This window comes from Thalassophryne amazonica, chromosome 15 (genome assembly GCF_902500255.1).
Source record: "Thalassophryne amazonica chromosome 15, fThaAma1.1, whole genome shotgun sequence".
NCBI classification, from domain to species: Eukaryota; Metazoa; Chordata; class Actinopteri; order Batrachoidiformes; family Batrachoididae; genus Thalassophryne; species Thalassophryne amazonica.
Genome location: NC_047117.1, coordinates 77,121,339 through 77,145,910, shown reverse-complemented (window position 1 = coordinate 77,145,910; position 24,572 = coordinate 77,121,339). Strand labels below are relative to the sequence as shown.

The 24,572-nt window shown below is 40.2% G+C and overlaps 1 protein-coding gene across 7 annotated transcripts in view; it reads right to left on the bottom strand.

Annotated features, from left to right (window-relative positions):
- LOC117527159 (zinc finger protein 638-like) overlaps positions 1-24,572 on the bottom strand; it is a 54,666-nt gene that overhangs the window by 29,046 nt on the left and 1,048 nt on the right. For 3 of the 7 annotated variants that reach the window (XM_034189387.1, XM_034189394.1, XM_034189390.1), the window contains exons 2-5: positions 8,268-9,826; positions 4,344-4,405; positions 2,683-2,712; positions 1,940-2,109 (exon numbers count right to left, since the gene is read on the bottom strand). In XM_034189387.1, the coding sequence (XP_034045278.1) occupies positions 1,940-2,109; positions 2,683-2,712; positions 4,344-4,405; positions 8,268-9,572 (1,567 nt within the window). In that variant the 5' untranslated portion in view covers positions 9,573-9,826. Of the gene's footprint in view, positions 1-1,939; positions 2,110-2,682; positions 2,713-4,343; positions 4,406-8,267; positions 9,852-24,572 lie in introns of all 7 variants that reach the window. The other 4 variants (XM_034189388.1, XM_034189389.1, XM_034189391.1 and 1 more) reach the window with 3 other exon arrangements.

Here is a 24,572-nt window from a genome sequence, read left to right as displayed (position 1 = left end):
TTAATGTATTAATATATATAATTTAATTGAGCAGCCATTCTGCTTTGTGTCCACCTAATCCGGTTAAATTTCAGAAATGAAGTACTGATTAGTACTTGGTTGGGAGACTATTTGGGAACATCAGGGACTGTGTGTGCTTTTTTTATGCACAACTGGAGCTGCACCAGGAAGGGCATCCTGCTTAAAATATGTGTTAAGTCCCAATGCAGATCTCTGCTGGGGTGACCTTGAATAACCAGGGACAGCAATTTCATAAACAACATTTATCATTACCTTTTATGGATGAATAAAGTACAGTATCTCCATCTTTTTGTGTCATTTGTAAACATATTAAACAATATACAAATAATGAATGTTTATGTTCCAGCTTTCACCTCATAACATATTTGTTCCATTGAAAGAATGTAAAAACATTCATTGTTTGTTTTATATAACAGTTAAAAAGATCCTTGTCATTTTCTATTAATTTACAAGACACAAAAGGGACTTATATGTTGGTACCTCCTCAGTGCAGCAAAAAAACATAACGTCAGAAACTAGTCCAGCTTTGGAGCGTCACTGCTGTTTTGTCATCAACAATCCAACACAAACTTTAGCCCTCTGGGGTCCGAGGGCATTTTATAGACAGTTCACTTGCCTGGCATAAATGTTTTATTATTGCTGTTTTATGACTTTTTTCCAGGACAACCTGTTCTTTCATAATATATATAAAGGAAAAAGTAAAGCGAAAAATAATTTTCCACACACATTTATTCAAAACACACAGCAAACTAGGTCTTTTTGAGGTCTTTGAGGTGAAAAGACTGTACAACAAAAAAGTTCAAACAATAAACACAAATGCACATTTTGAACAATATATACAAAATGGTCTATGCGTTTATGCTCCAGTCTGAGGAGCAGCCCCTCTCCCTCACCGATATGGTAAACAGTGGTTTACGCTAGAGGGAGAGAGCCACAGGGTAATCCAGTAGCATTCAAATGCAAACTAGTGGAGCAATCCTGATAGTTACACACTTTGAGCATGTGAGATTGTCATGCGAGGCTCTCCGTCTGCTTTCACTTTCGCAGTGCGTAATGGTGCAGGGCGCATTGGAGGAGTTAGGGGGCTATTCAAACGGGCCAACTAGTAAGATACCACTCCTGAAAACAATCTTTGGTTTTTCACGTGAGGTAAATCTGCCCTACAGTTGGATTTTGGAAAACCATGTGACGGTGAACCAATTCCGATTGGACACTCACATTGAGCACGTCATCACAGCTTATCTGAGGAGTACAAAGATGGCCGACAGTGGATCAAAAGTGTGCGGAGTTAACTTTTCAGCCAAAAAAAAAAAAAAAATCATCTCATATCATTAAAAAGTTATTTATAATTTAGTAAAGCTTGGTCCCAGCCATCGTATACGACGGCGTCGGCCCCAGAGGGTAAAAAAAAAAAAGAGCCCAAAATAATTCTGACGAAGTTCGCCATGCCATCATTTGACGCCATCAAATCGTCATCCGTCAGCAAAGCAAACTCTGCCATGTTTATTTTAAAGCTCAGTGCTGCCCAGCTTTTGTGAGCGTGCGCACGGTGTGCGCTCACACAAGCAGGAAGGCGCTTGTGTGCACGTGTAGTAATCCCCCGCCAAGACTATTTCCTCAGTGCAGCGAAAGAGAAAAAAAAAAAAAAATCAGATGGCTTACAGCACAGTGGATTTGTTTTGTGTGTGTGCACGCGCATGTGTATGCGTGCATGCGCAGAGTGCAGTGATACCAAATGTATGGAATCAAATTGGACTCTAAATGCAACGCAGCATAAATGGGACAAATGATCCATGTCATGTGACAGACAAAGCACCAATCAAATGACAAGGATCCACTGAGCCGTTATATAATGTCCTATATTGATAGCGTCTAAAAGAACTGAAAGTGAACTACAACATCATTTCAAGTGTGGTACCTTGGTGGTAGTCACGAGCGTAGGGCTTCCTGTACAGCCTGGGAGTGTGAAGGCCCACATGTTGTTTGCGTGGAGGGCTTGGTGTCCGTGACAAAGAGTGAGAAGGGTACACTGGAGTGGGGTCCTCCTTGGGGTCCCACAGAACCTGGCGGCCATACCGCCCGCTCTTCCTGAGTGACCACAAGATTCACACACTGAAATGTCAGATGAACAAGTAACTGAGATGCTCCAGATTGCAAATACATGGCCAAGAACTACACTAGAAGAGAAAACTATCCAGATGGAATGTGGAAACGCTGATACATTTAGTGTCCTGCCATTCTTTCTTCAAGTGCTAGTCATTGCTAGTATTTCTCTGATGGAATGCTAGAGCATCTGGTCTGAGGAAGATGAATTATCATGCTCAATTAGTACAAGACAGCACATTTTGTTAATCAGTAAGATGGATCACCAGAAATTGTTTGGTAATTTTGTGGAGGTTTGGACAAATTTAACATTTTGTTTCTGTATTTTGAGAAAGCCACTGTCAAGTGAACTTGTGGCTAACAAAAATAGCAGTGAATTCAACTGTCCATTAAGGGATGGGTACCGAATTCGGTACCCATCCCTAATCTAGAACTAATGGAGAACTGAAAAAATAGACAGGTAGCTAGCTGGCTAGATCACAAGGAACAGGGTTAGTAACCACTGTATTGTGTTTATGGTCTGTTCTGGAAATTATATAGCACCACAAAAAGACTGACCTGGGCAGATGTGGTTTCCACTCAGGGTACCTTGAGGCACACACAAAATTATTAGTATGTTATTCAGTATTCTCTGACTCTGCAACTTACAAACAAGTATTAAATTCATAGTTTACTTTTTACCAGTCAGTTTAGAAAAGTGCTAACAATTGCAAAATGCACATTTTCCTAACATTACATTTCTACACTACTCAGTTTTGGCCCCCCGGTAGTTCGATGCACCTGAACGATGAAATGGAGTCGAGATGGTTTAAATTCGCCTGTTCTTCCATGAGGTGATGTGGGACCAAAAGCTTGTTGTCAGTAAAGAGAAAGATCATTCATAAATATTCATGCTGTTTGGCCCATTGTAGTGACTGGACTTTGCTGGAAACTAGTCATGCCATAGGAACATTTCACACTTACTTGAAACAAAAATTTTTTTTTAAACAACACTAGATTATGTGAGCAGCTAGCTAAAATGCCTCCTTCAATGACAGCTTTTGATTTAGTCCATGGGCCAAGCAGGTTTTTCGGTACCACTTAAGGGGAATAAACAAGACTTTGAATCCAGCCTCAGTGTATCATGGCCTACACAAAAATGTATGATAGCCATCCCAGGGTGGTAGCTGTAGCCAGGTAGAGGTCAGTGAAGCATTACACAGATGTCAAACTTTAAAATGCTCCAATCATGTTGAAAACTATATCACATTACTTGTCAGGTCATAATGATTCCAAAAAGGTATAGTTTGATGGAATGTTTTGGAGTTATGGGGTAAAAACAGCAAGAATGTGTAGGCCATGATACACTGAGGCTGGATTCAAAGTGTTGTTTATTCCCCTTAAGTGGTACCGATTTGGTCAAAACTGATGAGTGGCTCATGGACTAATTCCCTCTCCTCAAAGGTCAGTACCGTCTAACTCAAGATTGGGCAACTTGTTCCAGAAAGGGCCACGAGGGTACAGGTTTTCTTTGCAGCCACTGACTCCACCAGGTGATTTCAGTGATTAATATCACTTTGAGCAGATGGACTCAGTTAATCTGTGAAATCACCTGGTGGAGTCAGTGGCTACAAAGAAAACCTGCACCCTCTTGGCTCTTTCTGGAACAAGTTGCCCACCTTTAATCTAACTTAAAGCACAAGTATGTTCGCAGGTTTAAGCTCAGTTCTTTGCAAGAGAGCTATGTGGATATTTAAAGCCAATATAAACCACCATGAGCAAGTCCATGTAAACAATGATAATTCCACTGACACAAGTCAACATTTGCTTTGAAAATCAACCTTAAATGACTGAATGAAATAAAAAATACAAAATTAAAAACTTTTATACCAGGTTCTGTGCGATGTGGACATCTGCATCTTAAGAAATCCAACCACACAAATTTCAAAATGTTAAATAATGCATACCACTAGTATTTTTTTAGTTTAAAATTAAGAACCAAGTCATGAAGTTGAATATATTTTTTGAAGTATCAAATTTTACCAAATGAAACATGAGCAATGTGTGAAAATATGCAATGCATCTAAGTACAAAAAACAATGCATGTTAAATTTATGAGTTGCTGACTTTTATACCACCAAGAGTTTAAGTAAAGGTGACTTCTTGTGCTGGGGAAGGGGGTGGTGCCTGCCTGTCAGATACAAGTTTTCTGCAATAACCCAGCCAAAATACTTCCTTACTTGTTCCGCAGGTCTCTGCAGGCAGCTGTGTGGTTAACTGTGTTAACATGTTCAATCCACTCCTGAAGGGAAAATGAAAAATTGTAGATGTTGCAGTCAAGCACATGCAGACAATCACTGGCAAAAATGGATAGATTCTAGACTGCCTAATAAGAAAATTTGAGAATGATCCACTGAATGACAAATCTACAGTAAACAATTCTATTCATACATAAGCCCCCAAACAGAACTGTGTCAAGTGCCTTTGTTTACTGGCTTATTAAGATTTCTATAACAAAATCTCACAACTAAAATAAATATACAAGTTTTTCATGCATAACTTATCTTTGTAATACATAGATCAAAAGAAAGAATACAATACATTGTGGATATTGTCATTCACGGCCATAGATTTTTTTTTCTCCAATTAACTGTCAAGTTCTATTAGCTACTAAAATCCACTTTCAAGGCATTTTCCACATTAACAGCAGAAGGGGAGAAGGAGACCTTTTTAGGGGCACACTTGTTCTGCCACAGTTAATTCTATTATGACTTTCAAGTGCTCCTAGTGTTTGCTACAGACTGAGAAACAATAGAAATGCGGTCCTTTTTCCATCATATAAAATCTTCAACTGTACCTGGAAACAAGTTAGCATCTGCAATTGACAGTAAAACTTCACTCAACTATTCGTTACACACCAACCACTTTATCACTCAGAAACATCTACGTCTTCTGTCAACAAGTGCTCCAATAGGGGGACTACATCTGTCAGCGTACATGCCTAGAAGTAGCACTCATGCAATACATCAAGGAATAGTCTGTATGCCTACAGCCGGCATCCATGGATGTAAACAAAGAGAGATTCGGTAATTTTAAGCCAGACCTGGGAAAACTGCGGCCCGGGGGCCACATGTGGCCCTTTGCATGTCTCTGTCCGGCCCTCATGAGGTCTGTGATTATTATTACATATATTAAAAATGTCAAGCTTGTGTGTTGCAAATCATTAGAGAGGTTTATTTAGGTATATTTAAATATTTACATATTACAATAATAAAAATTACCTATAAAAGCTATTAAATAGGTAATTTTTTGTAAAATTTGTAATGGGAGACAGCTGAGTTATCGATGGTGTGGCCCTCGGACATAATCCAGGTTCCCTATGTGGCCCCTTGTAAAAATTAATTGCCCACCCCTGTTTTAAGCCAATTTTGGACCCAGATGTACCTGGAGCCATTATTAAAATCACCATTCCAGGAAGCAACAGTAGCAGAACTAAAAACAGATGGTTAAATGGAAATTTAAAAAGGCAAGAAAAAAGATCTGATAGAGAGCTTAGCTCTGACTAACCTGCTTCTAGAAGCTATTACCCTGTGATAGATGGGGGCAAATTGCGCATATTTAGAAGTTATATGTCAAATGTAAAGTTCGTGAAATGCTTAATATTTGGCCTTTTCCCACGGGGGGGGGGGGGGGGGGACACTGTTGGAGAACATCCTGTCTGTGCAACTTTTAGATCATATATATCAGCAAGTGTGCACAGCATCGTTTGTATGCTGAGCCAAGCACATGCTTTTCCCCGTGGATGGGATTACAAACCTCCGGGGAAATTAAAAAAAAAAAAAAAAGGGGGGGGGGGGGGGAGTTGTGTCTTCACTAAAAGAGATGGAAAAAGCTGCTCTGGGGAAAAGAGGGTGGGAATCAGAGATTCCAGGAGGGATTTACTAAATTATGCATCAAATGGCAGGCATAATTTTGCCACAATCTATGGACAATACTATATTGGTGGTTTTAATAAAAGTGGGTTGAGTAGAAAACCGTTGGTGTGTCTAACATTTAAGTTTTAGCAGGTTGATGTTGGGTTGAACTCACTGAACTTTCCCTTATTTTTCTAAGCATTGCATTTTTAGGAAAAACATAGAAGTTCACGTTTATCCCTACGATGGTTATTGAAGCATCCAGGGACACAACAAGTAACCACCGGCATTCTGAGCCTGTTAACTTTCTGACCGTGTCTGTGCATCCGCAGCAGGGACACATTTCCTACAATCCCCTGTGTGTCCAAAATCCAATATGGCGGGTATGCAACCCCCCTATTGCAGGAAACCCCTGTTGAGTGCACACCACAGACCAGGTTAGTATGCTTATACGGTAAAGCATTCAGTCACACACAAACACACACACCAGGCCTCTTATCAAGAAAATGAACAGGGTATTTTGTTTATACCAACAAATAATGAATGCTGCTGTACGACTGCTGTCACAGGATCATCAGACACACTCACACTGACATAAAATGCTGCCCATCTTTTTCTGCCCCTCAGTGGAAGAAATAGTTAACGCCGAAGTTCAGCCTGATACTCTGTCACATCTTTTTCACCTTCACTGCATCTGCTCTACTTCCCCAGTTCAGAATTTGATCTACGGTACTCTAAAAAAAAATAATCCTTTGTACTGTATTACTATTTAATGTCTGAACCCACAACAATTTGAATACAAGTCCACAACATACAGCTGGAACTGTTAAGACAAAACATTTTTCTGACTTTCCCTGGGAGTTACTGGGGTCAGTACTCCAGTGGACAACATGCACTAGGGTTTGCGATGTATGTCCAATTTCAAATATTGCTGGTTGGCTGTTTCTGGTCTAGCGCTTGCTAATGGAGTTAATGCTATCTCACCACGAGTACACGCAGGAAAATACTTAAAATGGAACATTTTCAAAAAGACTCAGAGCACTGCTGTGTCCCACTTAGTTTGACTTCATCCAAATTTAACGGCATACTAAGTTTTTATGGCTTTCCAACAGATCCCCATACACCAGTAACATGGTCAAACAGCCTCTGCAAGCGGCGGGGTGGCTCTCCCCAGGCAAACTGCTTCTGTTCGGGGTCAAGAAGACTTTTTCTCTTCACTAAAGCAACGCCCGTTAGTCACAACTCAGTTAACAGGTGCACATTACACAGATTTTATTTTAGTTCTAACATTGTAGATAACCAGATAAAGTACATAAAACAATGGCTGAAAGTAGCATTTGACAGTTAACACTGATTAATTATCTGATCTTTATAGTTGTGTATATCCTGAAAACAATTTAAATCCTTTATCCAATTTGCTGGCTGAGGATTTTGTCATCCTGCACATACGACTGACAGGTGTTCAAGTTTGGGAGCTCTTCTCAACACTGGGTGTAAAACATTCTCGGAGTCGTATTAAGTAGAATGCGGTTTGTGCACTCTTTCATTAATAATGAAATGGTATCGAATACTGAATCCACATTTGAAATGTTTGTCTGGTTATCAACATGTTTACTATGAATATGCTCCACCCACACTTAGTTTGTGGTCACAAACATGAAACTGGGGAGATTCATACTTTATAGTGGAAAAAAAATAATTATCTATGGTCAACATAAATATACACCCTTAAGGTTTCTTCTAGTTGAGTTGTTAAACTTGCTGAGTACCTCACTGTTGTAAACTCTGCTTTCAAATAAGCAGGGAAAGTATCTCACAAACAAGTCCAGTCCAGCTGTCTCAATCTCCGTAGTTCTTTTCCTTGTTGTCTCACACATACACACACTTAAACAACTACATGTGATGACCCACAAGTTGCACTTTCAGGGACTTTATCATCCACACACCACATAGTCATCACAATTTGCAATAAAGTATCTTGCTTCGGTGCTTCAAGTGGAGGTGTTTTTGGTGTTAACATTGTCCCCCCCAACACCCTAAGCATACACGCAAAGAATTCTTCTGGCTACAAACTACCGATCATGACTAACATTTAGAGCTCACCAATTTTGATGTCCATTAGTTATTGAACAAACCACTGGAGCATCACTATTATTTTGACAACTGCCTTGCAGTCTCAAACTTAAGATGTTTAGACATTCTTTTAAAAGAAAGCCTTGGACACTGGAACAGTAGCATGTAGACACTCACCTTTTCCTGATCACACTCTACGTGGCACACGGCGCAGGTATGGGGATACATCTTCGGCTTTAAAGCGTTGAAATCATTTATCAGGGATGGTGTGGGTAACCTCTTGCTGCTGCTTTGTGTTTTTAAGCCAGATGAAGAAGACACAGTGTGTCTGGAAAACGGGGACGTCTCACTTCTGGTTTCCGATGAGGGCCTCATTTTATGCCGTTCACGTCTGTAGTCATGGTCCACTGGACGAGATTTAGATAATGGTGGAAATTCTCTCTTGGGCGACCGACTGATCTTATGAATGTCAGTACTTGCCCTGCGATAGTCCCGGTCCCCATGCTTGTTTGATTTACTGGGTTCCAAACGAACCTGTCTTTCAGTTGTCTCCAATTTTGGAACTGTGGAGGATGAGTACACCATTTTGACTATCCTTTCACTTGACAGTGGTTCTCTTTTAAATGTCTCTCTGCTGCTACTTTCTTCCTTTGCTCGACTTGCATGACCATAGTCAATGACTTCACCTGCTGTCTTTGTAACAGTGAGAAGACTGGGCACTTCAGGGGTGCCTGAATGTGCCAGTGGTGCATCCTTATTCTGCTTACTTGACTTGCTGACTTGGATTTCACGGAGGATGAACGGTAGAGTATCTGGAGTCAGTTGTTCATCCGGATAGTGACTCAGTACTTCCAAATCCTCATTTGAAAGTCCAAAGCTAGCCAAAATACTTCCAGCACTCTCTGATGTGTACAAACCTTGACCATCTGCACCACCACTGCTTCGGCCACCATGTGAATTCCTAACTTGAGACAACGGTGAGTCACTCATTGAGGTATCCCAGCTCGACATACATGTTCCACCATGGCTGCTCTGGCTCACCTGTTGAGGTCCCTGATGGCTAACACTAGATGGATGACTGCCAAAAGGTGTCATTTGTGGTTGGTATTTTGACCAGTCCGCTCCTTGCTGGTGGCCCGACTGACTGTCAGGAGTGAGCGTTAAAGGGTTAGAGTTGTAGCTTCCACGTTCTGACAAACATTGACCGATGTCAGACCCTGGACCGAGAGTCTGATGTTGGTTTTGTATGTTCATGGAGTCCATGACACGATGGTCGATGTCCCTGGAGCCCCGGATGGCCAGGGCTGACTCAAGCTCATCAGGCAGCTGGGTAGGACGAGGAAATTGAAAGCCCCCCACCTGTGACATCATATCAGCGGCAGGGTGACTCTGTTGTTGATTTGAAAGTTGCTGATGATGAGGTGGTCGGGACCCACTGGAGAAAGACTGCGGCCCTTGCTGCTGGGAGTGGTGGTGATACATGATAGCAGAGACCTACTCCGTCCTCAGTTTTACTGGTTGTGTGAGAAAACTGTCTGTTGAGATAATGATGCCGTCGCTTGATATTGGGTGGCAATGATGAAACAACGATCAGACGTAGAATAACCGGTGTTTGTGGCAACCGGAGAGCTGTCACTGCAGCAGCATCAGTCACAGGTCCAAATATGAAATGAATCCCTCCGATGCTGTTGATGAGAGAATGCTGTTCTGGGCTCCAAATAAAAGGAAGGAGCGAGCTGTGAATGAGCGAGCACAGTGAGGCTGTGAGGTGGAAAACAGAAATATACTATTACAGATAAAAATGTTTTCATTTTCTGAGGTAGCCCCTGCCCAAACCACTTGTCTATTTTGTTTTCAGTTTCTTGTCAATGTCAAGAACACAAAATGTCAAGCTTGAGATTCCCTTCCTTTTTGATGCATGGAAAAAAGCAAAAGAAGCAACATGCAAGAACACATTCTCTTTCAAGCACCAAGAACCCAAAATAAACAAAACAGAGGTGACACACAGGAATATTGCCAGTGCTGTAATCACAGCAGTTTATTAGTTATTACTTTAATTATTTTATCATTGGTCTTTATTCAAATCAAGTTAGTTTTCAATCCCTCAAAATGGTTGGAACTATTTGCTATGTCATAATAGTTTACCAAAAGGTCAAATAAAAACTAACTTTATTCAAAATATGGCTAGACACATTTTACCTTGCAAAAGTCACGTGTTGAGATACTGAAGTTGTGTACACTCTGACAGGTTTTTTTTTTAATGAACATACTGATCATGGACAGGACAATAGGTTCCAGCTGCATAAACAGATATTTTGTTCTTTTCACTTTATCCTTCAAACACAAACACTGATCCAATAAAAACACTCTTAACAGTGGTTATCAAGCCTGCTTGTTTTTCTTCTGTATATCACACTACTAAAATATAAGTCAAGCCAGGTTTATTCATTTTTTCGGTCATCTTGTGACTGGTGTAAAGCCCAGTTACACACTATATGATTTTCAGATTTTCAGAAATGTGGTGGTATCTTTGGTCTCACGTCACACTCCTGTGACCAAACACAACCTTAAAAACAAACAAACAAACAAATCTGACAGTTCCAATTCCACTACCAACATGTAGAAATACATCTTAAAATGATGCAATCCAGCATGTTTCCCTGCCTGGCAAAAAAAAAAAAAAATGTAGCCAATGTAGCCAAGGTTTGGAAAGCACTTGATCTGTCTGTTCTTAAAAAACAAACAAACAAACAAAAAAAAACATTAAATTTGCAGGATCTGGGAGGCACGGCCCGAAGAGCTGGGGGTCTGGAACCTGGCTGGCCTCAGAAGCCAATTTTGTATCCAATTATATACTTTCACCATCTTCTGGAAGAAAAATAATCAAAAGCCGCAAAAGAAGCGTATATTTAAAGGACATGTCACACTAAAATCATACCAATTTAGATTGAGGCTGTTCATGGCCATCTGAGTGAGATCCGATCTGAGTGAGAAAGTGGTGTGTGTGTGAAATGTAGCTGATAACATTAAGAACAGAGGCACAGATAAATTCCAAAGTATACATAAGTGTGATGTTGTGCTATGATGACTCATTTTTAAGTGAAAACTGTTAATTGTGATGAATCAAGGTAAAAGCTGCAGCTCTGAAGGTTTCCGTGCACCTGCACAGCCATGATTCATATGTCATTATCAATAAAATCTAAAAAAAAAAAAAAAAATACACCTGCTGATGGGGGGGCTTGGAGACGTTCCTTTTTGCAGTGAGCTTGAGAGGATCAATGAGCAGCAGCAGCACACACGCACACAAACAGGCACCTCAAAGCCAAAAAAAAAAAGGGGCTTGCCACAAAACACAAAAGGGGTAAAATCCTGAACAAGCCAGACTCAACATGTTATATTGTTTTCCAAATGTAAACTCCACACGAACCAAGAAGTGTGCGAGCACAAAGCTGGCTCCAGCTTTGCCTCTCACAATCGTGGCACATTAAATAACGTCCATTAATTCCTTGAAATAATGTATTCTGACTTTTTCCATTGTAACAAATCAATCTATGTGTCCAGGCAGTCTGTTAAAAACAGTGTCAGATGTCCCCACGTCCACGTCAGCATCCACACAAACAGCGCATCACCACACTTTAGGCTCCAAAATCCAACACACTGAAAAAGTTGAGTTTCAGGGTTGAAGCGTGTCGTCTGCTCTCTGTAAATCTGAGCCATCACTCTCGAACAGCAGCTCAGAAACTTCGTTTTTGGATGGAGCAGGTTCGTTTGCCTCTGTCTGTCAGTCATTGGGATGTTTCTGTTTTGCTAATAAGGATGTCACACACTGAAAAATGCCAAGGATTGCAGAGTGAGACGTTTTCCGGAAATGCACCTGCTCACGCTCAGAGTGAGAGGAATAAAATACATCAGAGATCACTAATTATTCACACGTGTGCGGAGACATAATCATGAGTACTTTTATGTTGTCTTACTAACTGGGATGTTAAAAAACATGAGACATGTCCTTTAAATGATCCTAGATTCAACCTTTCATTTGAACTGTCCATGATAATGTTGAAATACGACACATACAGAATACGACATGGAAGTAGGACCTGGAATGACTTTCCTTTAAACTGTAAACCAAATTAAGCATGAACTCAGAACAATTAAACTACATGAAATTCATGAAGACGGAAAAGACTGTTCAAGCATTTCAAAAACCACAGCTAAAGCTTGTAGAATATTTTGAAAATATGGTAAAATATCAATAACCTATTTAAGGAGTAACCCCCTTGTGTCTAATGATTTGCGGACGTTAATGCTGGATCACAGTCGCAAATTGACTTTTAAAACTCAATTTGCGACCGTAAAATCCCAATTGAGTTTTAAAAATCAATTTGCGACCGTAAAGTCCAGCATTAACATCTGTAAATCAGACACAAGGGGGTTATTCCCATTCTAATCCATTTCCAACGTTTGCAGAGATCAGTGTCCACCACTGAAGCCTATCCGCATAATATAGTTCGGCAAAAATGTTACGCAGACAAAGGGTGTGGTTGGCTCGTTAAAGCTTACCGTGGCAACAGAATCTTCATGCCAAACTGGAAATTCAGTGAGCAGACTCCACATCACTACTTTCATATGGTATCTTAAATTAATCCATTTCAGTGTTGTGTTGCCACTTGCTTTCCCCCCCCCTTCTTCTTCTTAGGGTTTAATGGCAGTTGGCAACCTCTCACTCTCAGGTGACAGCGCCATTACTGAGATCTGAGTAGCAGCGCACGGACGGGGCACAGAGTAACACATTAAAATGTGAAACGGTTTTAATATTTTGCCACCATTTACGTGATATTTTATGGTCTGAAATCTCACACGATTAACCAATCAAATTTGCGGAAAAATGTAACTGGATTAGAATTTACATTAAAAAAAACATTTATAGTCTTGTGTGAATTCCTGTAAATCCATTAAAAGCCACAATGTCTTTTTTCCAAATGAAAAAGCCTATATTAATATATTAATAAAAAGATACATATAAATCTGTTTGAATAGCCCAATGTCTCTTTTCCAGTAAGAGAAAAATTCTTACTGCACTTAACATCATGATGGTACAAAATTTCAATTTCACGAATTCTTGATTCCATTATCTTTATCCAACTTTTTGACACCGTCTTCCTCGCCATCCCCCCCACCCCTGTACCATGTCCCACAGTTAGACATACTGCAAATTTCTTCTATTAAAAACTTGATAGCTGTAAAAGTATGCAACGCCCACACGCTACTTGTAGCTTAAGAACAGAACATAACAGGAGCGGAGCGGAACAAACGCAGCATGTACACAGAATGACAGAGACAACAGCCTTGCCCTAACCAACCAGTCCCACTTTATGACGTCATAAATAAAAATTGTGCAATGTCGTACAAAAAAAAAAAAAAAAAAAAAAAAAAAAAAAAAACACCACGCCTTCAGATAGGCATTTTCCTCTGCAGATTTCTAAAAGTTGTACGAAAAAAAAAATGCTTTGGGGATAGCCATTTTCCTAACTTTGTGACGATAACGAATACAGACCATCGGCAGAGTACAACACTAGCCCCCACCCTCCGTGACAAAATTGCAGATTCTGTGACGCAGAGCAGTGGATTTTTCACAGCCCTGGTTTTTAAATACTTGATAAAACTAAATGCAATAAAACCTCCATAGTTAATCCCCAAGCAGAAAAGTGCAGAGCTGTCCTTTTATTTAAAAAAAAAAAAAAATATATATATATATATATATATATATATATATATATATATATATATATAAAAATTTGAGCGGAATGCATTTCTAAACAGCAACCCTGACCAGAAACATGGTTTATCCAATGTGCAATCATAAATAAGCTTTATTGTCTCTATTGCGAGAGATTTTGTGTTGACAATTACAAACTTATTTTTCAGTGGCCTTGGTTGTCAGGGCGACATGATGACACTGGTATCAGATTCAGTACAGTATGGGGAAAGGGATTACATGAAGTATTTAGGATCTCAAAAGGAAGAATTCAGAACCACGGCATTACACAAAGGACAAATCCTCTGGGTCTGAGAAAAATATTGTCACATAACTTTCCAAATTAACTCTTGCCAACTTATAACATTACAGCACAAGAGATTTTCCTGGAAATTGTGGAATTATTTTTATAAAGTGCTTCCTGAACACTAGAGCATGTGTAAACTAGTTTTTACAATGTAAAAGGAGGATTAGTATATTTCAAATAAACAACAGACAGCTAGTGAATGTTAAGGGTTTTTACAAGGGCAAGACTAAAGGGGCATTTACACTAAGCTGTTTTTGCTTCACGCAACAGCACGACCTGTGTTGTGATGTGTCATGCTGGAGAATAAGCTCGTCTTTAACTGGTGCAGACAGGATGCCAAAGGGGCGCCGGCGCGCTACTGCGCACAGAAAATTTTGAAATGTTTAAAAAAAAAAAAAAAAAAATCTTTCACCCACAAATGTCATGCTATGTGGCGCGATCGTGCAGCTCGTCAAGTGGAGCAAACAAGCAGTGAACAGGGCGAGTGGTGACGTCAGCGAATCATATCAGAGCACAGCTTGTCTGAAGGATTATAACAAGAAATTAAATCTGTTAAACATAAAAATAAATACTTTAACAGCTGCAGACAAGAAGGAAAGAACACAGAACTGTTTCATCAAGCCATGACAATGTAAACAAGTCAAATAATTACCTTTTAGACGGCTCAAAATGCTTTCTGCAGCTTGTTAGGTGCGCGCGTACGCACGCACGCACGGCTGCAACTTCCTCTGTGATTTACAAAGTGATTAGAGCCGTTTTCAAAGGCCAGTTTGCAGAAAAAAATGATTAATCTGCCACAAAATAATTATTTTATATATGCAGCGTCCAGCGCAGAGCGCGTGGCAGCCAGTAGAACAAAGAACGGCATCCAGCATTGAACACAGCAGGTGGGAGCTTCACAGCACAGGTCGTGTTGTTGCGCGAAGCAAAGGCATGCTCGTGTAAACAGGCCTTAAAGGAGACCTGCATTGAAATAAATGCAGTCAGATCTTTGGATGAAAAAATGACATATTTACACATAAGATCCTTCTGAATGTAGTAAAGTAAATCTGCAAGCCCAGATCTGTCATTCAATGGAGAAATCTTATTTTAAAAAAGACAAATTTACAGCTAAAATTTGGCCCTCCGCAAAACTGTCAGCACATCCGGGACGTTGTCGAGACACAAGAGAGAAGACCCTATCCCAGCATGCATTGCGCGCGTCAACTGTAATTTGTGGATTTACGTCAGTTTGCATCTCTTACAAAAGCACCTTTTTATTGTCTTATACGGAAGGATCGACTTTTTTTAAAACTTTATATCGTCTTGCGGTACGTTTGGTGAGTATACATTTCTTTTATTTTTGCTTGAAAATTATTTTTGGGGACTTTTTCATACGCCCATTTGATTGAGTGGTGTCACATTGAAAATCTACTGTCTTTAGCCTTCGGTGTTACCGTTGCGGGTACGGATGCGGGACCCGCAAAGAATCCAAGTCATTAAAAAGATACAAACCTCTCTCAGTGGCCACGGAGCTCTGCGGCTCCGATTACCGAGACCGTGCGGTGCTGCGGATTTTTCCGCAAGAAGTCTGTCTTTGCGGCCGGCCCGGAGCGCTCCACATCAAAACAGTGAGCGTAGTCTCTGAACTTGTTGCCAAGTTGGCCGCACCTCCATTCAGAAGACAGGGAGGTGGTGACGGAGTTGGCCGCAGCTCTGCACAGCAGAAACGGGGGAGGTATGAGTGGCCCGCTGCGGCGTTTACAGAGCCCGCAGATTCGGTAAGCGCATCGGAGGCAGTGAGAGCGAGGCGTCGGGAAGGACGTCGCCCGCTGTCGATGTCGCCGCTGATCTGAGCATGCAGAGCTGTATGTCGCATTCATTGCAGCTTAGTTTTGGATGTTGAAACCAGGATGTGTATAACAGTAACATTACTAACAGATAAAATCAATTTCAATGTGGGATCGGACTGAAGGCGCTAGCGCTCCGTCTTCTCCCTCACGTCATGGCAATATCCCGGACGTACAAAGTTTTCACGGAGGGCTAAATTTTAGCTGCAAATTGTAAACGAAGATTTCTCTGCTGAATTACAAATTTGGGCTTGCAGATTTACTTTACTGCATTCATAAGGGTCTTATAAATACATATTAGCTATTTCTTTCTGAGATCTGACCACATTTATTTCAATGGAGGTCTACTTTAAGTTTCAGATGAAAATACTTGACAAACTCAAGAATGAAAATTAGTAATTATCAGATCTCAAATATGATCTGGAACACTGCACGTATACCTACTGTTAGGTCACAAAGGTATAAACGACCTGATGCGTCAAACAAATACACTAAGCATTTTATCTCATTTACAATGCAGTTTGCATTCTTCCAGTGTACAAAAAAAAACAAACAAAAAAAAAAACATGCACAGTGAGCTACACCGATACTTGTACACTCCCACACTTGAGAATGGTTAATGAGGCAGATAACATGGCTAATGAGCGAGCAAAAATCAGGGAGGTTTGTTCCTTCCTTCAATCACTCACTTTGCTCAGAATTTAAAGCAAAGTGCTGGAGTGCGCAAGCTTTTAACAAAATTAGGGATGCACACTTATACAAGTTGTGCTCAAAAGTTTACATATCCTGGCTGAATTTTTGATTTTTTTTGGCCATTTTTCAGAGAATATGAATAACAAAAAACATTGTTTTTCACTCATGGTTAGTGGTTGGGTGAAGCCATTTATTGTCAAACAGCTTTTTAAAATCATAATGACAAAAAAAAAAAAAAAACTAACCAAATGACATTGATCAAAAGTTTACATACCATAGTTCTTATACCCCTTTCACACTAGAGACTGAATGAGCCCGAATGCCGTCCAAATGAAAATTCGGCCTCAATTCGGTCAAAGTCGAGGCGCATTCGAAAACCTCTGACAGCATTCTGAGCACACTCGAAACAGTCTGACACAGTTGTACGGCCAGCCTGAATGTAGAGCACACGCTCTCTACTTTTGAGGTGAAAAATATCAAACAGCAATTGAGGTGGATTCTAACTGCATTCTAAATATTCTCAGAGTATCAAAACAGCATTTGGAACAGTATGATCACGCTCAACAGACATTTGCATGGTCAAGCACGTCTAATTCTGCACCACCCGTACATCTCGTTCGGGGTGCGCAAAGGAAATACTGTAATGTGCAGATTCTGTGGCACACATTCATCTTGTGAAGTAGACGTGAGCAATGCGTAATCACACAGTGCTGCTGTGAATCCACGCGTCTCAGAGCCGTGGGGCAAATGAATCATCCACTACGAAATAATTATTCCATATGAAGCAGCATCCAGCTGGTCAGCAGGGACTGTCCGCTGCTGCATTAGGGCTTCTACCCTCTGATTGCTTCATTGTCCAGACAGACAGTAGGATACCCCGCTGCTGCACCAGGGCTCCTATCATCAGATGGCTCTGCTCCGCTATCCAGATAGACAGCTGCCTCATAAGGTGTCATAACATCTGATCGGCAAGGTTGGGTTTGAAAGAATACATGTGGATTACATGTATGTATGTACATACATTTGGATTACATTTCAAAGTAATCCTACCCAACCTTGCTGATCGGCCAGCTGGTGCGTGAGCCTCATATGTCAGCCACTCCATGAGGCTGGTAAAAATCATATCGCACCGCAGTTCTGTGGAGCACATAATGTGCGATTGGTCAACTGCACTGTGGAGCACGTAATGTCCCATCGCACCGCAGCTCCATGGAGTACATAACGTCCAATCGGTCAGTTGTACTGTGGAGCGTGTAATGTCAGCTGTACTGGTATGTGCATAATGCCCAATCGCACAACAGCCCTGTGGAGTGCATAATGGCCGTTCAGTCAGCTGCACTGTGAGGCATGTTGTGTGGGAAGAAAATGTTCATTCTGAAGGGACAGATTGATCTCTGGCCTACATGCTCCACAGTGATGCAGACATCAGGGGGACCTACATTACATCATTACAGTCCATACACTGGATGTCTTTCAAAATCTAGTGAGACACGGGAGGTCTTGGAGGAAGGGCAGACGACAGCGCTGCTCTACCCCTCCTCTCCCCATGTTTGCCTTCCAGACTTCGGGTGACAATCGGACCACACACACACGTATGGCATTCGAGGTACATTCTTCATTGTCTTACTGCATTCTAACTGCAGTCCAAATATTTGTACTGTGTTCCAACTACATTTTAACTGCATAAGTAAGCATACACATGGAATGTGCAAGACTCATTTGAGGTGGGCTCTACCCAAATTCTAAGTAGTCCAACGGCATTGTTACACAGCTGTTGGAATATCTGTCCTTCTCCAATGCGTCTCAAATTTTTTTTCTCCCCCCCGGCTGATGCAACTTAATTCCTGCTCATTTGTGCCAAGTATGACGGGGCCTTTAATACCATGTATAGCCCCCTTTAATGTCAATTGACAGCTTGGAGTCTTTTGTGGTAGTTGTGGATGAGGCTCTTTATTTTCTCTTATGCTAAAGCTCCCGATTCTTCTGGGCAAAAAGCCTCTAGTTCCTGTAAACTTCTGAGCTGTCTTACACAAACTGCACGTTTGAGATCTCCCCAGAGATGGCCACTCCAGAGCCTACACTTTATTCTGCTGTAGTCAATGACAGATCAACATGGCCTTGAGTTTTGTATCATTGCCATGTTAGAACATCAAAGTATGTCTCATGCACAGCTTCTGGGCTGATGAGTGCTAATTTTCCTCCAGTATTTTCTGATAACATGCTACATTTATCCTGCCATCAATTTTTATAAACTTTCCTGTGCCTTTGTAGCTCACACATCCCCAAAACATCAGCTATCCACCTCCGTGTTTCACAGTAGGCATGGTGTACCTATCATAAGCCTGGTTGACTACTCTCCAAATGTAACATTTATAGATGCAGCCAAAAAGTTCAAATTCTGGTCTCATCACTCCAAATGACTTTGTTCTCTGTGCTGTTTGGCATATTGTAAGTGGGATACTTTGTGCTATTTGCCTCGTAATGGCTTTCTTCTGGCAACTCAACCATGCAGTCCATTTTTCTTCAAATGCCTCTTTCTTGTGCATCTTGAAACAGCCACACCACTTTTTTCCCCCCAGAGTCCTGTATTTCAGCTCAAGTTATTTGAGGGTTTTTCTTTGCATCGAGAACTATTTTCCTGGCAGTGCTGAAATTTCTCTTGGTCTACCTGCACGTGGTTTGGTTCCAAAAGCATCCTTTATTTTCCCCTTCTTAATTAGAGTTTGAACAATGCTGATTGGCATTCTCAGTTCCTTAGATATCTTTGTATATCCCTTTCCTATTTTATGCAGTTCAATTGTCTTTTCTTTGACAATTCTTTTGCTTTCCCATGACTCAAACATCAGTGCAGCACTGGATGAAAGACGCAAGGGTCTATTAGGAGCCCAGTAACTCACTGACCTTTTATACACACACACTGATGACAAGCAAACAGATCACAGGTGATGACTGTTACATTTTGTAGCCATTCAAACCCATGTCAACTTGTGTGCATGTTATCAGGCCAAAAGCGGAGTATGTAAACTTTTGATCAGAGTCAGTTTGGTTAGTTTCTGTTGTCGTTGTGATTTAAAAAGAGTAAAAGTTGTTTGATAAATGGCTACACACAACCACTAACCATGAGTGAAAACCATGAGGTTTTTGTGTTATTCATATTCTCTGAAAAATGGCCAAAAAAAAACCCCAAAACAAACAAAACAAAACAAAAAACAAAAACCCTACAATTCCGCCAGGGTATGTAAATGTTTGGACACAAATGTATCAGGAAAACATGACTACTGTGCCATAAAAGCTTTAAAATTTCAATATGTCCATATACCTATATGAAAAATTCAGCCAATGAAACTGTCCTATAAATGGACACAAATGACACCAGGGCCAAGTTTCATAAAGCAATCTAATCTCTCAGTCTACTAAATTTACTTAGTCGACTACAGTTATTCTCCCAATATCTGTCTAATCACCATTTCACATCAATGGCTAAACATATAGACTGGCCATGTTACTTTCGGTGACAGTTTCCATGGACATAACAGCCTCCCGCGTGCCGCTGCCAAGAGACAAGGCAGTAATTTGCCCAAAAACTCTGAAAGGGCTATCCCAGGATGTTGGATTATTGCATCATATTTTAACCCTTTAGCGCTCACCCTCAAAGAAGACTGTGCTGCCCAATTCGCAATACAAAAGGACACTCAATTTCAGTTTCTTGTATTTCTAACACTACATGTGATTTTGGATATCATTTCAGTCATTCTTTTGATGACAGATACAAGATTTCCAATTGTTTGACTGGTTCCTTTGATGTTCATACCTAATTAACATGAATTAACATTTTGGGCTCTTCCACCCCTTTTATTGACCCCTATTTTTAAAAGGTTATTCCTAGGGTATATCAGAGGAGAATGAGACATGAAAAATTGTTTTGTTTTTTTACAATTAGTGGTGGGTGGGAGCCTTAAATTGATCATCTTGACTGGACATAATTTGCATTTTGTCCCAAGTTAAAGTAATTTTCTTGTTTTCACACAAGTGAATGTCAACATTGTGTTTGAAAATATGGGCTTCTTGAATATAGGCAAAAAAAGAAAATTGTGCACTCCTCAACAAAACACAGACTTCTGAGTCAAGAAAAACTGCTGTAACAGGCTTGTGGATTATTTCAATCCAATAGTGGAGCTTTCTCAACCATAAGAGCAACAGCAACAATGTGTTGCTCTGTCATGCTATATTTTTGATTAAATCACACAAACCAGTGTCTGGCTCCTCGAATAGGCATAAACAGAAATAAATACATATACAATAAATACATGTAAAGTGATTGTGTATATGAGTGTTACAAACTGTGGATATATGGGAGGGAAGTGAGAGCAAGAGGCTCAGGGAAAAGCTGGATATGGGGAGAAAGGAGGGAACAGAAAGAGAAAGCAAGGAGACAAACTGGACAAGTGGAAGAAAGAGAAAAGGAGAAAGACTACATCAACATGTGTCCACAGAGGTACACAATACCATACAGTAATACCAGGTACTGTAGTATTTTTGCCAAATGTTATCCTGTCAAAATTTCATATGGGCGCATTTTTAGTGACCATGAACATTTTGTCACAAAGACCTTCATCAGACCAAATGTCCAAATGTGTATGAGCACTGCATGATTAAATATATTTTATTTTACCTTATTTATTGTGAATCTCCATAACTGCATTCATAACTCCTGAATAGGGATGGGTACTGATAAGATTTTATCAATATCGATTCCGCTTATCGATCAGATTCTTTATCGATTCCCTTATCAATACCTCCTGTGAATTTTCTGAGTACTAAGAGTAGGCTTTACAGGTTTTCTATGTCAACAACATTTTATCGAGTCTTAAAGTAAATAAATATGATATTAGTCACTGGATCCTTGATCTCTGGACATAAAAATAAAATCTGTCGTTTTGTGAAAAGCATTTCCTTTCAGGTATTGAGACAAATTTAACTCAGACTGAGCTGTGGTCTTGCAGCTGGCTGTGCTGCACGTCAAGATCAACGTAATTCATAACGAATGGAGGACATCTCATTTTGGGAGGAAAAAAAAACGGTTTTGGTAGGTTGTAGTTCGTTGTCTGTATTACACCATTTGGAGGGGTGGGAGAGGGAAAAAAAATCTAATTTTTAAAATCGCCCACAACAAAAACTCGAATCAATAAATCGCACAGACATGGGCTCGCGATACAATCTTGGATAAGCAGTTTGACGATGAGTGTGTGTGTATTATGTTACAGCCTTATTCCAAAATGGAGTAAATTCATTTTTTTCCCTCTCAAAAGTCTACTCAAACCACCACATAACATGAAAAACTTTTTTTCTTTTTGCAAATTTATTAAAAATAAAAAACTAAGATATCACACGTACATAAGTATTCACACCCTTTGCTCAATACTTTGTTGGTGCACCTTTGGCAGAAATTACAGCCTCAAGTCTTCTTGAGTATGATACCACCAACTTGGTGCACCTATCTTTGGGCAGTTTTGCCCATTCCTCTTTGCAGCACCTGTCAAGCTCTGTCACGTTGGATGGGGAGCATCTGAGCACAGCCATTGCCAGATCTCTCCAGAGACCAGCAATGAATGTGGGCCATGGAAAAAATAAACCTCAACAGTTTTTGGCAAGGGCCAAAGGCCTGAAGCCCCTGGACAGGGGTCTGGGGCTGCTCAAAGATAGGTGTGCTAAGCTTTGTGGCATTATATTCCAAGAAGACTTGAGGCTGTAATTGCTGCCATAGGTACATCAACAAAGTATTGAGCGAAGAGTGTGAATACTTATGCATGAGTGGTTTCTTAGTTGTTGTGCTTTTTGTTATAAATTTGCAATAATTAAAAAAAAAAAACAACAAAAAAACTGTTTTTCATGTTGTCATTATAAGGTGTTGTGCATAGAATTATGAGGGGGAAGAAATGAATGTACTCCATTTTGGAACATAACAAAATGTGGAAGAAGTGAAGCACTGTGACTACTTTCTGGATAGGCCTGGGCAATTTGGCCTAAAAATAAAATCTCAGATTTTTTTCAGAAAAAATTCGATGTTCGATTTTTTCCGACACCCCACCCCCCCACACACACACACACACTTTTTAAAAGAAAACATGTAGTACAAATGACAGAGATAACTCAAAACAAGTTTTGCTTTTATTGTATCAAAAACTTAAAACTAACCCCTACTTACCTCCTGGAATTGAAGCTCCAACTGTTCTTTTGATTTAAAAAATACTCTTGGGTATATGATTCCACCAGAGTAAGCTGGTTTTTAGCGGGAGTTTGCGCTCTTGTTCCCCTCATAAAGTGTAGCATTTCTCCCATGCAGCTGGATGCCTCTGTTTTAGATACTGGAATAAGTTTGTTGTGCGGCTGCGTTTTGTTGCAATTGGGCTTTCAGGGTTCTCCCCAGAAATTTTTAGTATAGCGGTGCTGTTGGCAATTATCACCCGAGGCGGCGCGTTGAGTCATTTTGACTGGTTTTAGATGCATTGAAAGCAAGAATAATAGACAAAAAAAAAAAATGACACTTATAAAGTTCTTTTTGCATGTTTCTGTCTAATAAAATAAATAACATTGAAAAGTTTAAAAACACATTAATATTTGATGGACATATCATTTGCTCTTTTCTTCTTTAAAAATGACACACTGTACCTTTAGTCCAGTCAGACAGGCAGAGTTTTACTGTCATGTTGACAGTTTAGTTTTTTTCTTTTTAACATTTCTGAGTGGGATTGCATACTTTTTAAAAACTATATAACTCCTAATTGTCTTGTTTGTACAAGATCTATACCTGGACTGATTTGATTGTCAAATCGGAATCAAATTTATTGCAAAGTAAGTTCTCGCATACAATTTGATGTGGTGTCACTGGTGCAAAAACAACAATAAAAAGAAAACACTTCTGTAAGAAGTAAATTTGCTCTCATAAAGATGAAATCCTGGATGGAAAACTTTCTGAAGCAGTTTTTCACACTTTACTGTTTCACTGAATTGTGTGGTGAAGATGATCACTGATTAAAATTGCTTCGCTGCTTTTTTTTTTTTAGTGTGGAGTGTCTTAACACTTTTTCCTCCTCCTCTCTCTCTCGCTCTTTCGTTGTGAGGGAACGAGAGACTCTTCACTCTAACACTGTCTTTGCGGCTTATTTGAGCAAACTTTGGAAACATGAAAGCTTTCATCTGTAAAATAAAGCCTTAATAGCTACGCAGGTAGAAGAAGCTGTTTTTTCTTGGAAGACTTCGACAGAGTTTTTGTTCTTTCACTCTGAGCTGCAACGCTGTAACTCTGCTCTGCTCGGCTGGCTGCCAACGAGCAGACAGCAGTCTGATCAGCACAAACAGACTGGCTGGATTAAACAAAAATACAACGGCACTACGCCGCTGTTCCATTATCTGGGGAGAACCGCGGCTTTAGACAAACTTTGCAGTGTCCAGTCACTTGTTCCACGTCTGTCACAGCAATCTCAAACCACTGACGAAACTCGCTCTTCATTAGCAGTTAGCCATATTTGTCATTGTGTGAAGGAAACGGGACGTGGAGGGGGAGCTACGGAACGTCCTGGCGACAAAAAGGTGCGCCGCTGCAAGAGGAGAAAAAAAACTTGAATTTTTTATTTTTAAACTGTCCGCAACAAATAATTCAAATTAATCGATATTATCGATATATCGCCCAGGCCTATTTCTGGATGCACTGTAACCAAAAATTTGAGAGCTGAAGATGCTGCAACTTACTAATGGAGTTACTTTCAGAAATTTTAAACACAAACTGACACCATGCTTATCCTATTTATTAGTTGCAGGGAGTACTGAACTCATTATATGACAATTTATTTAACTGAATATTAATAGAAACAGTAACCACATATCCAGAAGACTGCAGT